The 17,599-nt window shown below is 39.1% G+C and overlaps 1 protein-coding gene across 3 annotated transcripts in view; it reads right to left on the bottom strand.

The window, feature by feature from the left end:
* LOC124795520 (peroxisomal acyl-coenzyme A oxidase 3-like) overlaps positions 1 to 17,599 on the bottom strand; it is a 342,519-nt gene that overhangs the window by 171,985 nt on the left and 152,935 nt on the right. For all 3 annotated transcript variants that reach the window (XM_047259589.1, XM_047259591.1, XM_047259590.1), the window contains exon 6: positions 1,679 to 1,826. In XM_047259589.1, coding sequence (XP_047115545.1) covers positions 1,679 to 1,826 — 148 coding nt within the window. The remainder of the gene's footprint in view (positions 1 to 1,678; positions 1,827 to 17,599) is intronic.

Raw genomic sequence — 17,599 nt, 5'->3', positions numbered from 1 at the left:
ATTAGAGGTACAGGTCTGTACAGCAATCTGGACCACCATCTCTGAAGGTCTTGCTGTATGGTGGTACAACTTGCAATGTGTGGTTTTCATGAACAATAAAAAGGGCAAAAATGATGTTTATGTTGATCTCTATTCCAATTTTCTGTACAGGTTCCAGAACTCTCGGAACCGAGGTGATGCCAAACTTTTTTTGATGTGTGTACATACAAATACATGAGATGCATTAATGCTTCCATAGTATGGGAACTTTGGGAGAAGAGACTTATCATGATTGTGTCTCAATTGCAGTATCTGCTTAAGTACTGAATTCCCAGAAGTGAACTATACAGTGTATAGAGTGAATAATTCTTGAATGTGACATACAAATTCCCACTGAATCCAGATATACTACATTGTATTTAAAAAATAAATTAATAGATAAATAAAAGGAGAAAAAAAAAGCAGAATGTTATTGGTACTTGCTTACATGGAGGTTGATGTTCACACATGATGGTCAGAAACAGCCTGAAAAGCTTGTAAGGGTATTGCAGGGTAGGTTGTGCTGGGAAACAATTCTTAAGAAAAACTTTGGTATGTCACATTGGTGCCAGTTTAATTAGCATTGAAGCAGGCCAATCAGGTTGTTGCACCTGTCTGAGGAAACCAAGCAAAGAACACATGGGGCAACTCCATCTCTGCAGGCTGCTTGAATTTGTGTGCACAGTGACCTGATTGGATACTTCAATGTTCACTGTATCAAATTGTCTCTTAACAATTATTTCTCCACATAACCTGCCCTGAAACATGCTTACAAGCTTTTCAGACTGTTTCTGGCCACCCTTTATTTCTTCCCCCCAAATCTTTCTATTGTGTAGAGGAAAAATAATACATTAACCGTACATCAGTTTTCTCTCTTTTTTTTCATGCAAGAACATATTTGCTCCATGTAATTTTTATTTTGAAAACAAAAGTTACTTACTCATACTACAGTTAACCCCACAGACAGCCAAAATGAATCAGTAAATATGATAATAAAGGCACTGTTATGTGCACCTACTGCAATCAAGCTATGTCTTATAATCTATCACAGTTAATGTGGTTTATATGAGAAATAGTAACTATTATAGTACTGTAAATCTACATTTCTTTTAAAAAATTCTTCTTTTCTTCCAGAGGAGAATATATCAGTTCTGAAAGCTCAAGACACTATGAATATGGCATTGCTTTCCCTATATATGAGTGTAACTTACAAACTTTAAAATATACATAAACAATGAAAAATACAAACTAGAATAATAATATGAACTGGACAGACTGTTATTCATTACATCTAGGAGGCATGGAGTTTCCAGTTTCTACACAAGTTGCTTCACGCTTCACCATATGAAAAAAAACACACACACACACACACACACACACACACACACACACACACAGGAGACAGTGTGTGTGTGTGTGGGGGGGGGGGGGGGGACACGAGTGCATGCATGCACATTCGTTTGTTTGTTTGAGCAAGTTTCTTTTCATCTGCTGACGGAACTTGTCCAATACCATGGCAATATTTTTGATATTATTTTAAACATGTCCATCTGCGAGTCAATAAATTCTGTGTGTGGTGACTAGCAATCTGTCCAATTCCTATTGTTAAATTTCAGTATAAGCATTAGAACACACATGTTATGGGAATCTAAAATTTTACCTAGGCATCCTGCCCAGCATTTAGCTGCTTCAAAGTCAGGAGAATGAAGCTCAAACTCTTGAGTCTGTGGATCATATGTAGCTGTCAGCCTCATCCCCTTTGCATTTGTTCCGTGTGAAATTTCAGTAAGAGCAAAACAGCCTCTAATCTTGAAACATAAACAGAACAACAAGCAGCATTGATTGTAACATCTACATAATCTGCAAAGCCATTTAAAAGTGCATAGCTGAGTGTAAACATCTGGTCATTACGAAACAGACACTAATAGTAATGTATTAAGTATTTAAACAATTACATAATAAACATTATATTTGTTTTTCAATAGTTTTTCCTTTTTGCCATTATCATTTTCTCAAGTAACTTCCACTTAGAGAGGTATGCTACTAAACCATTATATCTAAAAGAATATGTGAATAAATGTTCCTTATTAAGAATATATTTTCTAATAAAAATAAAGAGAAATAAACAATAGCATCTTAACAGCAAGTGAAACAGTTAGCCAGTCTGCACTGTCACTTAAGTGTCAATTTCCTTAACAAACAACAATAACCTCTCCAGACAAAATATCATCCTCCCATTTAAAAAGCAAACGGCCTCTCTAAAATGCCATATCTGGTGTATAGCCACTGCCATGTGCAGTCATGTGGTCCTCCACTACTGACACAAGTCAGCTGTACAGAACTGGCACAGTAAGATGGGCTGATATGGGGGCTTTAAATAATGACAGAAATAAGCACACCACGAATGAAGTTGCCTGGTTTGTTAGTGTATCAATTCAAACTGTCTGTCATATTTATGAGGAACGGTGTACTAGTCATAGCTATCTGATGTGGCCTAAGACTGGAATTGTCAAGAGATTGTAATTGACACAGGCTTCCTAAATGACAACTGAGTTCAAGCACAACAGGAACACTGCCAGTGAGTGCAGCTCCTTCTGGGTCAGTTGCTGAGCAAACAGTGTGAAAATAACTGCGCGCAATGGAGATTAGGAGTTGGGTGGCTCATGAAAGGCCAATGCGTACAGTGGCGCATGAAGCTGCATGACACAGAAGCTGACAGGAGGAATGTAGTGTGGTCTGACTAATCATTATCTTGCAATGGAAAATCCAGGATGGAATGTAACAATACCAGAGAAAGAAAGTTGCTACTGACCATATAGCGGAGATGCTGAGACCACACAGTGTGGTCTCAGCTCTCTGAGATTGCAGATGTGCGTGCAAGAAAGCTTTAATTGTGTGAATCCTTTTATTGTGCCTATTGCGACTCAGCAGCTCTGCTATATGGTGAGTAGCAACTTTCCTTCTCTGGTATTGTTACATAACCACTACCTTGTTTCTTTCCATATAATGTAACACACTGAGTGTACCACTGAATCAAAATGGTGTTTCATCCACACTGTTTGGAGGGTGTAGTTGAGATCGGAGGTGGTTCTGTGATATTTTGGTAGTGTTTTCCATATCAAGACTATGAACTTAATACTGTGTAAAATATGCTACAGGCTCTACTGATTGTTAGAAGTCCACCTCATTAGTTGTTCCTAAATGTGGTTGTTCTAAATAGAAAAATTTTGCCACAACTAGATCTTATAGTACTTGCTTAACTCCACATGTGGCAAAGCCCTTATCCACCAGACTTTGCTCTGAAAGCGTCTTCAGTTTCTTACCAATGACTGCACTGGTCATCCATTCTAAGTTGATGTCCAGTGTAGCTGCATCATCCCACATGTTGTCTTGTCACCTAATCCTGGGCATTCATCTTTCAACTACTGTCCTAGGGAATATTATAGTAGGCAGACTATTCTCCAACAATTTTCTTTGTGACCAACTATGACGACCTTCTCTTCTTTAGCACTTCAGGAGTATTACATTGTTTATCTAAATCCTGTAGTGCTTCATTCTTTCTCATTCTCTCACTATTTTTCTTTAAAATATTGATAGTTTTTATTTTTCTTTCTATATATTAATGCTCCACATAAGTGTCATATCACTGGTAAGACAGATGACTGATAAAGGGAAATTCTGAAGTTAGCACTAAGTGATCTTTTCCTTAAGATATGACTGTAAAGGATTATGTCATCTGCTACTAGGCAGCCATCTATTTTTGTATACATTCTGTTGACTTTACTACATGGATTTTTTTTAACTTATGACTTTGGCTGTGTAACTCAGTGTTGCCCAAGTATCTACTTAGAGCTGTGGTTGCAGTTTTGTACACACAGAATTTATTGTTTACTTTTAAACCTTTTCTGTATATGACATCTGAAATAGTGTGGTTGGTGACATGAATGGAAAGCTTTTTTTTTTTTTTTTTTTTTTTTTTTCCACTAACACATGAGATAGCCATGTAAAGCTGCCCATGCAAGAAGCAACTGATACTAAGATACACACCTGCAGCATGCAGCATTTGACCTCGTGCTTCACTCACCTGCTTACTTTCCTTCAAAATTTCTGCTTCTATGATGTTAAGGTGAAGGGAAATAATACTAGGCCTCTGTGACGGATTCTGAGGAACAAGATAATGCTTGATGCTCTCAATCAGAGTTACATAGCACCGTGGAAAACCAGCACTTTTAAGAACTTTGTTCACCATTTCTTCTGTTTCTGTACATATGCTTGGACTGATTACAGGGCTAGTGTCATTTGCAAAAATAACTAATTCTGCTTGTTGTGTACCAGACGGAAGATTATTTACATATATGAGGAAGGACTGAACCTTGGGGAACCCACAGGTAATTTCTCCCAAATTAGAATTACATCCCTAGATTATACTGTGTGAATTACCAAGTACAACTTCCTGCTTTCTTTTTTAACTTAGAAAATACCTGGCCACAGAAAATACCATCAGTGCTATTTTATTATTTAATGCTTGTAAAACTGGTGAGTGAACATGTAAACGGTATTTTCAGTAAAGTACCCTTCTGAAATCCAAACTGTGATTTGCTAAGCTTACTGTTGTTGCTAAGGTGAGATATTGTTCTAGAATACATCACCATCTCAAACATTTTGGAGAATGATGTCAGCAGTGAAACAGGTCAGTAGTTGTTGACACCTTTCTTACTACCTTCCTTAGAGAGGGTTTTAGCAATGGTATTCTCTCTGGAACAATGTCTTGAGTTAGTGACATATTACATATTTCAGATATGACTGAGCTTATTACATGGCAACAAATTTTTAATACTCTATTGGAAAGACCATCAAAACAACATGAGCTTTTGTTTTTTTAGGGAGAATGTATAATTTTCTAAATTTCAGAAGGAGAAGTTGGTGACACAGTTATATAATGGAATTTTATGAAAGCTACATCTTCAACATACTGCTGTGATTTTGTTGTTGAACTGTTTGTCCCTATGTCTTCTACTATATTAAGAAATTATTATTAAATGCATTTGCTACCTGTGACTCATCATTTATAGCCATTAGATTCAGTTCAATAGTGATGTTGCCTTGTTCTGTGGCTGGTTGTCCTGTCTCTCTCCTCACTACATTTCGTATAACGTTACGTCTGTTGTCAGAAGTACTGATTTCTAACATTATGTGCTGTTCTTTGATTTTTTTAATTTGAGAATCTTTTAATTTAAGAAGCAATACTGTAAAGTTTTCAATACACAAAGCAGAATCAGTAAATCTATATATCCCAGCAAAATAAATTCAACATTAGTTTGAAGGCGTAAAATGAAGTCTGTGGTGCTGTCACTGATGTAAAATCCAAAAATACATTTGTCGCTGAATTAAAAACCTAAAAGTGCCTTGTACTGGTTCTTTGGTGTGCTACAATACTAACAGTTCCATCTATTGGTTCTTTGGTGTACTATGCCATGATGATTAAACATCTGAACTACTATGCTTAGCAGATGACAGTAGATAAAATTTTAAATTACAGTATTTTTTCCATGTTCTCTTTTTGATGAATTAAGCTATATTTTATCCAAAGCAATGCTCAATTTACCTGCGAAAATTCATCTAGTAGTTTTGGAGGTTATCATGTTCTTCTAACAGACCAACAAACAGACATGATGATTTTACAGTTTTATCATTAGGACAGGTGTTCTGTCTTCTCTTCATTGACATTTAATCCAGTTTTCTCAGTCATTTTGTAAAATTTTGCAAAATTTCTCATTACTTTTGTTTTGGAACTATCTATTAATGCTAAGTCATCCACATTGATAAGTCCACCAGAGTTCAAACCCTGCAGTTGTATCCCCTGTTTGTTAGTGTTTAGTAAATTCTCTATTGATATTCTTGAAGCCAAGATCAAATAACAGTGGTGAAATGGTGTCCCTTTGTGTAAGTCCAGCAAATACCATTCAGTTTTCAGTTTCTCCTACGTCTGTACCTATATAAGAAAGATTTGTCTCCATGTTTTAACTAATCTGATTAATTTTGGAGGTCTTTCATATTCCCTCATGATGCTTAGGACTTTCTGATAGTTACGCTACCATAGGCCTTTTTGATATCTAGAAGAAGTTTAAGGATGTCTACATTGAATACCCACACCTTCTCAGTAATAAGTTTCACATCATAACATTTGTTGTGAATGTGGTCCAGAAGTAACTAATTAGCTAACTTTGAGTGAATAAACAATTTTTGGGAATACTGATAGAGACATGCATCACTGAAAAAGTGTAGTGGGATATTTGTGGGTGAGTCAAAGACAGCAGTGCATCATGTGTCATGATACAATGTGGACATGTTAATGTGTCTCCCACCACTTCAATTCCATTATTGGGATCTTCACAGTCACCTGGTAGGGAAATACTTACATAGTGGTGACCCTGCATCAACTGTGAAATGCATTGTGCAAGTTTTCATACGAATGGTTTTATTACACGTAATTATGCAGCCATCTTTTGTTGTGAGTACAGCTCTGTAAGCCCCATGGGATGTCACATCTGGGATTAATGTGAGTGAAGTGTACCAACTGTGCAAGCATCATGTGCATCTTGAGATAAAACACAAGTCTACCATGGCTATAAGTGTAAAGTTACCAACCAACACAACTTGTACTGTGCTGAGACAATGGCAGCTAAAAGCCAATTTGTTGCTGGACTTTGAACAGGAATCTATCAAAAATTCAAAATGGTGGGCAAAAAATCAGCAGATGGGACTTATTTCAAACTATGATATGCGTCGTGATTCAACCAAGATGCCTGTGTCACATAATGTGACCATAAATGTGCCTGCTTTGCATGTGTCTACATGACTGGTCTGTATACTATGACAACTCATGAGCCACGTTTCCTACTGTGTCTCGTTCTCAGCAAGGTCTCTTGTCACCAATACTTGCTTGACTAACTGTAACAGAGCCACATCACAGCCATTACCTGCCACACAAACTCAGCCTCCAGCCTAAATTGCCACCATTTCAAGCAGAACAACCTACTTTACAGCTACGGAGTGTATATTTACTTCATTAGGCCTTTCAGATGATGACACCTGACTCGTCAGCCTGATTTGTCACATGGAACAACATGCTGACCTAATCAGTGTCTTCACATTAGCACTGCCCACCCACAAGTATGATGCAGCCAAATCTGAACTGTTATGATGATTCTCACAGACTCCCAAACAACAGTTAAAAGAAGTCATCTGTGATGAAAAATTCACTGACAGAATGTCATATCAGCTCTGATGATCACTCCAAGCTACACTAGATGTTAACCTCATACTGGATGTTGCACTTCCAATGCTCTGGATCGTTAAACACTGCCACAACTACAGCTAGCATGGGCCACAATAAGCACACAAACTAACATCACACCAACAAGTCACCAACAGCCACTATGAGTGACTTGCAGAAACGCTCTCCCAATCACACACATGGCATGGAGCAAATGCACACCTTCACCTCAATTCAAGAAAGCACTTTTTGGAGGATACGGGATCCAACATCAGGTCAGTAATGCTGAAAAGCACATCAACATTCAACACAATATCAGTGCTACAACTTCACATCATTGACAATTCAAAGATCAGGGTGCACAAATCTACCACATACCTTACAACTGGTGCCTTATCACCAACTCAAATGGACCTTTCTACATCACATACTTCACAGAATCGATAATGGGAATCGATTTCCTGTGTCACTTGCATCCACCTCCATGCATACAACACCATGCCCACCTGGGCAGCAGTACAAAACTGCTCAGGTAATGTGTGACGACAGCAGAAAAACTGCTTTTGGAACTATAGGATTATGACAACTGTTGTGCATCTTCTGATGCATTCCATGCCAAGAATGTGTCTCTCATACAATGCATTAAGCACACATCTGCTGCACTCCTGCTAATGCACAAGCATCTGAAGGTCATCTCACACACCTGCCACTCCAACAAGTGCGAGCACAGCATTGTCCTTGTGGGCCTATCATACTCTCTGCCTATGTACCCGCCATGACTATGGTCAATGTCCCAGAATGTGCAGTGCAACACAATGGTTATTGTGCTGCCCTCTGCCTTGATATGCAGTGTCTCTGACCTAAGCTCCACCACCCTCTCTACTCACTCTCAAATGAAGGCACAGGCAACGTGCATCACATCCCAACAACCACCCACACTGCCAGTATGTCACAAGGTGTGCTGACTGGCCCTGGATAAATTACATGCTGCTTAGGCGGTGACTAATGAACTGTTACAATCAGGCATAGTTCACCTATCCAACAGTCTGTGGGCATCACCGATTAAATTTGTACTGAAAAAAGATGGAACTTTGTGATGACTATAGAGTTATCAACACCCACACAGTGCATGACAGCTCCCAGTACTGAATACACAACATTCCATGCACTTTGTAGCAGGCGCAACTGTATTCAGTGTGACTTACTGTAAAAAAGGCATTCCAGTCCGAAATGCTGGAGTTGGTGGTCATGTATGGGTGAGGAGTGCCTTTTTGTGTGTGTGTGTGTGTGTGTGTGTGTGTGTGTGTGTGTGTGTGTGTGTGTTTTACTGATGAAGGCTATGGCCAAAAGCTGTATGTGAGTTTCTTTTAAATGAACTTGCCTGCAACTTGACGTGTCTTCTTTAAAGTATATAGCAATCTGTCTTTTTCTACATTGTTGATATTCCTACTTGGAGTTGCCATTGTTTGACTGTAAAAACTCTTATCTACAAATCCCCATCCAAAAAGACAATATTGCAGAGACCACCTTTGTCACACTGCTCCATCTCTCTGAATATCTTTTCGTGCCATATGGTTTGAAAAATGCAGCCCAAACATGGCATTACTGATGGGATAGTTTTTTGACTCAATTTGCACCACACCTATTTGGATGACATTCCAGGCAGGCCTGAACACAACAATAGACACCTCAAAAAATTTCTCACTGCCCTCAATGAAGGGGGCCCAGTAATCAATGAGGACAAATTTCAGTTCTGGAAAGTAGCTCGGGATAGGCTTTTGTTAAAGTTTCGAGAACATACCTTCACCGAAGAGTCAAGCAGTATATTTCTCCCTCCTACGTATATCTCGCGAAGAGACCATGAGGATAAAATCAGAGAGATTAGAGCCCACACTGAAGCATACCGACAATCCTTCTTTCCACGAACAATACGAGACTGGAATAGAAGGGAGAACCGATAGAGGTACTCAGGGTACCCTTCACCACACACCGTCAGGTGGCTTGCGGAGTATGGATGCAGATGTAGATGTAGAAGTTATCTTCCTCAGTTACATAGTTAGCACTGCATGGATCAGATCGATCCTGGACTGAGCCAACACAATAAGACAGCTTCCCTTCCCCCAGAATTATCACAAGCTCTGTTGATTCTTAGGAATTTTGAACTTTTACTGGAATCACCTGCTGCAAGCAGCAGCTTTTCAAGCACTCCTCACTGATGCCCTGGTAGGATCTAACAAGCAAGGGGGAAGAAAGAGTGAGTGGACTGCTATCATGAGGGGTGCATTCAAAGCCACTGAAGATTGTCTTGCACACACATTCTAGATGTGCAGCTCACAGTTATCATTGGTGCAAGTGACACCATGATTGGCACTGTACTGCATCAGTTAGTGGCCAGGGAGGCAAGGCCCCTTTGATTCTTCTTGCACAAACTTGTTGTTGTTGTTGTTGTGGTCTTCAGTCCGGAGACTGGTTTGATGCAGCTCTCCATGCTACTCTATCCTGTGCAAGCTTCTTCATCTCCCAGTACCTACTGCAACCTACATCCTTCTGAATCTGCTTAGTGTATTGATCTCTTGGTCTCCCTCTACGATTTTTACCCTCCACGCTGCCCTCCAATGCTAAATTTGTGATCCCTTGATGCCTCAAAACATGTCCTACCAACCGATCCCTTCTTCTAGTCAAGTTGTGCCACAAACTTCTCTTCTCCCCAATCCTATTCAATACCTCCTCATTAGTTACGCGATCTACCCACCTTATCTTCAGCATTCTTCTGTAGCACCACATTTCGAAAGCTTCTATTCTCTTCGTGTCCAAACTGGTTATCGTCCATGTTTCACTTCCATACACGGCTACACTCCATACAAATACTTTCAGAAACAACTTCCTGACACTTAAATCTATACTCGATGTTAGCAAATTTCTCTTCTTCAGAAACGCTTTCCTTGCCATTGCCAGCCTACATTTTATATCCTCTCTACTTCGACCATCATCAGTTATTTTGCTCCCCAAATAGCAAAACTCCTTTACTACTTTAAGTGCCTCATTTCCTAATCTAATTCCCTCAGCATTACCCGACTTAATTAGACTACATTCCATTATCCTTGTTTTGCTTTTGTTGATGTTCATCTTATATCCCCCTTTCAAGACACTGTCCATTCCGTTCAACTGCTCTTCCAAGTCCTTTGCTGTCTCTGACAGAATTACAATGTCATCAGCGAACCTCAAAGTTTTTATTTCTTCTCCATGGATTTTAATACCTACTCCAAATTTTTCTTTTGTTTCCTTTACTGCTTGCTCAATATACAGATTGAACAACATCGGGGAGAGGCTACAACCCTGTCTTACTCCCTTCCCAACCACTGCTTCCCTTTCATGTCCCTCGACTCTTATAACTGCCATCTGGTTTCTGAACAAATTGTAAATAGCCTTTCGCTCCCTGTATTTTACCCCTGCCACCTTTAGAATTTGAAAGAGAGTATTCCAGTCAACATTGTCAAAAGCTTTCTCTAAGTCTACAAATGCTAGAACCGTAGGTTTGCCTTTCCTTAATCTTTCTTCTAAGATAAGTCGTAAGGTCAGTATTGCCTCACGTGTTCCAGTGTTTCTACGGAAACCAAACTGATCCTCCCCGAGGTTGGCTTCTACCAGTTTTTCCATTCGTCTGTAAAGAATTCGTGTTAGTATTTTGCAGCTGTGACTTATTAAACTGATAGTTCGGTAATTTTCACATCTGTCAACACCTGCTTTCTTTGGGATTGGAATTATTATATTCTTCTTGAAGTCTGAGGGTATTTCTCCTGTTTCATACATCTTGCTCACGAGATGGTAGAGTTTTGTCAGGACTGGCTCTCCCACGGCCGTCAGTAGTTCCAATGTAATATTGTCTACTCCGGGGGCCTTGTTTCGACTCAGGTCTTTCAGTGCTCTGTCAAACTCTTCACGCAGTATTGTATCTCCCATTTCATCTTCATCTACATCCTCTTCCATTTCCATAATATTGTCCTCAAGTACATCGCCCTTGTATAGACCCTCTATATACTCCTTCCACCTTTCTGCTTTCCCTTCTTTGCTTAGAACTGGGTTTCCATCTGAGCTCTTGATATTCATACAAGTCGTTCTCTTATCTCCAAAGGTCTCTTTAATTTTCCTGTAGGCGGTATCCATCTTACCCCTAGTGAGATAGGCCTCTATATCCTTACATTTGTCCTCTAGCCATCCCTGCTTAGCCATTTTGCACTTCCTGTCGATCTCATTTTTGAGACGTTTGTATTCCTTTTTGCCTGTTTCACTTACTGCATTTTTATATTTTCTCCTTTCATCAATTAAATTCAATATTTCTTCTGTTACCCAAGAATTTTTACTAGCCCTCGTCTTTTTACCTACTTGATCCTCTGCTGCCTTCACTACTTCATCCCTCAAAGCTACCCATTCTTCTTCTACTATATTTATTTCCCCCATTCCTGTCAATTGCTCCCTTATGTTCTCCCTGAATCTCTGTACAACCTCTGGTTCTTTTAGTTTATCCAGGTCCCATCTCCTTAAATTCCCACCTTTTTGCAGTTTCTTCAGTTTTAATCTACAGGTCATAACCAATAGATTGTGGTCAGAGTCCACATCTGCCCCTGGAAATGTCTTACAATTTAAAACCTGGTTCCTAAATCTCTGTCTTACCATTATATAATCTATCTGATACCTTTTAGTATCTCCAGGGTTCTTCCATGTATACAACCTTCTTTCATGATTCTTAAACCAAGTGTTAGTTATGATTATGTTGTGCTCTGTGCAAAATTCTACCAGGCGGCTTCCTCTTTCATTTCTGTCCCCCAATCCATATTCACCTACTATGTTTCCTTCTCTCCCTTTTCCTACACTCGAATTCCAGTCACCCATGACTATTAAATTTTCGTCTCCCTTCACAATCTGAATAATTTCTTTTATTTCATCATACATTTCTTCAATTTCTTCGTCATCTGCAGAGCTAGTTGGCATATAAACTTGTACTACTGTAGTAGGTGTGGGCTTCGTATCTATCTTGGCCACAATAATGCGTTCACTATGCTGTTTGTAGTAGCTTACCCACATTCCTATTTTCCTATTCATTATTAAACCTACTCCTGCATTACCCCTATTTGATTTTGTGTTTATAACCCTGTAGTCACCTGACCAGAAGTCTTGTTCCTCCTGCCACCGAACTTCACTAATTCCCACTATATCTAACTTTAACCTATCCATTTCCCTTTTTAAATTTTCTAACCTACCTGCCCGATTAAGGGATCTGACATTCCACACTCCGATCTGTAGAATGCCAGTTTTCTTTCTCCTGATAACGACATCCTCTTGAGTAGTCCCCGCCCGGAGATCCGAATGAGGGACTATTTTACCTCCGGAATATTTTACCCAAGAGGACGCCATCATCATGTAATCATACAGTAAAGCTGCATGCCCTCGGGAAAAATTACGGCTGTAGTTTCCCCTTGCTTTCAGCCATTCGCAGTACCAGCACAGCAAGGCCGTTTTGGTTATTGTTACAAGGCCAGATCAGTCAATCATCCAGACTGTTGCCCTTGCAACTACTGAAAAGGCTGCTGCCCCTCTTCAGGAACCACACGTTTGTCTGGCCTCTCAACAGATACCCCTCCGTTGTGGTTGCACCTACGGTACGGCTATCTGTATCGCTGAGGCACGCAAGCCTCCCCACCAACGGCAAGGTCCATGGTTCATGGGGGGTGCACAAACTTAATCCTCTCAATTCAAATATTTGGCCTTCAACTGAGAACTTCTCGCTGTTTACAAGGCAGTGAGATGGTTCTCTGAAGATATTGAAGTTCAAAATGTAATAGTGTTTAGGTCATTTTGAAATTCCAAAAGCTCACTTCCACCATGTACACATCAATCTCATTGCCCGTCTCCCGGAGTCAGAGGGATTCAAATATCTGCTGCCAATGACAGACAGAGGATCCAGCATGTGGAGGCAATATCTCTCAAGGACATCATGGCAGTACCTTTTTATAAATATGGATAGCATGTTTCAGCATGCCAGACACTGATGCTGCCAGTTGAAGTCAGCACTGTTCAGCACACTCCATAACCTCTATGGAATCAAACACAGCTGCACTAAGCCTACCACACCCAGAATAACAGGTTAGTCAAGCAGCAGCATGGGACCCTCACAGCTGGTCTTATGTGCCACAGCAGGTTGTGGACTGAAGCCTTACCAAAGATACTACCCGGCATAGGAACTGCCATCAATCAGGACCTGCAAGCATTCCTCACTGAGATACTACATGGCAAATCACAGGTGCTTCCCATTAATATTGTTCTCCCATAAAAGACCCTGAGCAACTGGGTATCCCTGCACTGGCTTAGCAGGTGAAGGACTACATTAGACATACCAACACGCTACATCTAACGTACAGCATTTTCTCTTCCCATGAAAATGGTGCCTGTGACTGGCATTAGTATAAAATAAATAATAAATTTTTATAGCTGATGGCAAACACACAATTCTTCAAATTCCTGACACCTATATCAAGTCACCTCATTAAAATGTCAACATAAAAACATTTTTATGTTTCTGCAACAATCTTTATTTATTTACAAAAACATTTCAGCTTTTTGAGCCTTCATCAGGAGACAAATGACTGTCACAGTCACAAATAAAAAACAGTAAGACAGAAAGAGGTGTTGGTTTGAGTTATTTAACTTATACCATACTTTATCATACAAAGAAAATATTTATAAAATTAACATTTGAATAGCAAAAACCTTTTGGCCAAAAGTACATTTATTTCAAGTTCCACAACTAGATTAATCTATTTTTCTTTTTGCCTGAGAACTCTATCTTATACATCACTTTTTTTCTTCTGTTCGTTTTCTCATCATTGTTTTTCTGGTTTCTTCTTGATAATTTCAAACTCTGCATCTTCTTTGAGCCTCTTCATTTTTTGTTTTTCAGTCCACTATCAATAGTTATAAACAGAACACTTTATGAAACATTAGATGGTGAACGTCACCCTCCTGGTCAAAAATCAGAGATGTGTTCGCACTAATCCCACAACTGCTATATCCCCATATGCTCAATGTTTGTGAGAAGAAAACACTTAAAGCAAACATTTTCAATTCAGTCTTATTAATATTAAATCATATTTCACTGTCTGTGCCCCATTCATACATTTAGGTAGTTCAATTGTTATATTATGAGATTTCTCAACACTAAAATTCTCTTCACCTTTCTTGTCATAACAAGACTTTGTTGACAATGTACATCTCAAATCTGATACTGATGGCCTATCACCAGGTACTGCAAATATTTGGCATTATATCTTCAGATTACTCGTATGAGCACCATTGTTTGTGACACCAACATATGCACCTGATAACATAGATGCTGCCCTTGCTGCTTTCTTATGCATGATTGTCAGTGATTTTGCCAGCTGCAGCATTCACCATAGACTTTCACTTTGAGGGTCCATATTACTTTTGAATTATAATTTCCAGTTTAGAGGTTTAATTCTTGAATCAAGTTTTGGACATTTCCAAAGTAAACTTATGTAATGCCTTCATTCTATGGATGGAAAAAACTGACCAGCTAAAATCGATACCGGTATTTTAGTTCAGAATAATGAATATTTTTCAGTATGTGTGTGCTCTCAGTTATCATAAGTGTGTTTATTGTTTACTAATAACAGGGTAAAAATACCAAAATATCAATTAGTCATAGCAGCAAAGATAAAATTTTTCATTTTTAAAGAACAAGTAATTTATATTTGTAAAATTTCCTTTGCTTTGAAATATTGTGTTGTTATAGGAAATGGAAAAGCGATCAGTCCTGTTTCAATTACAATGCCAACAGAAATGAGCAACAAACACATCGTATAAGAATTGGTACAGCACTGCTGCAATAATAACGTACCTGCTACCATGTGCTGCGGCCCCTTAAATGGTATGTGTGTACATGCAGTTTTCATGACCTGCCCAATCTAGCCTACATGTCAGTCTCTCACTGTCATTGTCAGACATCAGTTGTACTACAGAATGCCTCCATCCCTAGTTTTTAAGTTTTTATGAAGTGCAGTATCAATGAAGAACAATGCTCCATTTGCTTTAAAAGATTAAAAATGTGACGAGACACAACAAACTTGTTACATAACATAAGGAGTACAATTAACAGTTCATTCATAGTTTGCAGTAACAATAGAAAACAGCTGATGGGCTGCCTGTGTCTACATAACATGCCCATCTCTTCTTGTAGCACTTGAAAACAGACAAATAAACATGAAAAGCACAGTCCTCCAAGCAAAGTCCAGTTTTCACTCTTTAGGATTTATTACACTAGTCAACAGCCATTTTGTATCTGGGGTGTGATACATCAACTAGTATTTCGGTGTGTAGAATCCGAGTACACCTTTCAAAATGTTCTAGCACATAGTATTTTTGAGTTTTTTAAGTTTTTTTTATTTTTCGTATTCAGTATTTTGCTTTTTACTGTTTTTCTGTTTTGATGTTTAATTGTTCGTTTTTGATTTGCAGAGGAGAGCTAGAAGATCTACAAATCATCAGTAAATGGTTGGTGTGGTAATCCAGTGGTGTGAAAGAGATCCTCAGTTAGAGTTTCCTGTGAAAGATAGTCCAAACTTTTTGTGTTTAAAACTTACACTAAGAAAAATGGTAACTAGTAAATCTCATTGCTGTCTAAACCACCCCGATAACTTTTGTTATGTGTGTGGGAAGTTCATTCCAAAAGCCCAAAGAAAACCAATCACTGATTTGGTTAAGAGGGCATAAAATTTGTATTTTGATTGTCCTGTTGATGATCAAAATAAAAATTTTGCTCCTCATATAGCCTGCATAACTTTTACTGCAACCTTAACCAAGTGGTTGAAAGGAAAACGCTGAGCCATGCCATTCGCTGTGCCGATGGTGTAGTGCAAGCCTAATGACCATTATTCAGACTGTTACTTCTGTCTTACAAATATTTCGGGACATTCAAGCAAAACTAGACATAAAATAAAGTATCCAAATGTATCTTCAGTGCATGCATTTGCCTGTGCCCCATGATGAGGGGTTGTCTGTTCCTGTCGGTAACTTGAAAGCCATGGAACCAGACACCATGTCAAGTGAATCAGAAAGTATTGAACATATAGAAGATTACTGCCCTCAATATCATGATACTTTGCTTCACCTCTTTAATCAAAAGGAACTGAACGATTTGGTTCATGGTCTAAAACTTTCGAAACAGCAAGCTGAACTCTTGAGGTCGAGACTGCAACAGCGGAACTTTCTAGCTCCAGGGGACAAAATTTGCTGTTTCAGATCAAGAGGTGCTTCCTTTGCTCAATATTTTGATATGCTGAATTCAATGTGTGTATGTACAGATGTCAATGGTCTGATGATGCAGCTAGGTGTACAACATAATCCACAGGAGTGGCAACTATTTATTGACTCCAGTAAAACCAGCTTGAAAGCAGTACTACTGCATAATGGCAATGCATTCCCATTGGTACCTTTGGCTTATGCAGTAGACATGAAAGAAACTTATGAAACAATGGCTTTGCTGCTAGAGGCAATCAAATATAAGGATCATGAATAGCAGCTTTGCTGTGGTTTAGAAGTTGTTGCACTCCTTACAGGTTTACAGGCTGGACTCATGAAATAGTTCTGTTTTTTGTGCCTTTGGGACAGCCGTGATGCCAAGAACCACTATACAGTCAAGGAATGGCCTATAAGGAAGTCATACGCTCCTGGAGACGTAAATGTGAACAATACCCCATTGGATGAGCCTGATAAAATCATTTTGCCTCCCCTTCAGATCAAGCTGGACCTTGTCAAGAACTTTGTAGAAGCTCTGGATAAAGAAGGTGAGGCCTTCAATCACTTAAAAGAAAAGTTTCCCAAATTAAAAGAGGCAAAGCTGAAAGAGGGGAAATTTGTTGGACCACAAATAAGAAAGTTGCTGAAAGATCCAACCTTTGATACCAAACTCACAGTTATCCAGTTACCTACTTGATCTTCTTTTAAAGCAAGTGTGAAGGGTTTCTTGGGTAACAGAAAAGACAAAAACTATTTTACCATTGAGAAAGATCTGTTGCACATCTATAAGAACATGGGGCATAGAATGTCCCTTACAATTCACTTTTTACAGTCTCACCTTGATTTCTTCTCGAAAAATTTGGGAGCCGTAAGCAACGAGCATGGTAAAGACATTCACCAAGACATTCTTACCATGGAACACCATTACCAAGCCCACTGGAACCCTAAAATGAGGGGTGACTACTTCTGGGGTCTTGTCAGGGAAAGTGATAAACC

This window comes from Schistocerca piceifrons, chromosome 4 (genome assembly GCF_021461385.2).
Source record: "Schistocerca piceifrons isolate TAMUIC-IGC-003096 chromosome 4, iqSchPice1.1, whole genome shotgun sequence".
NCBI classification, from domain to species: domain Eukaryota; kingdom Metazoa; phylum Arthropoda; class Insecta; order Orthoptera; family Acrididae; genus Schistocerca; species Schistocerca piceifrons.
Note: the sequence above shows the minus strand (reverse complement) of the source record. Positions and strands in the feature narration are given on the sequence as shown.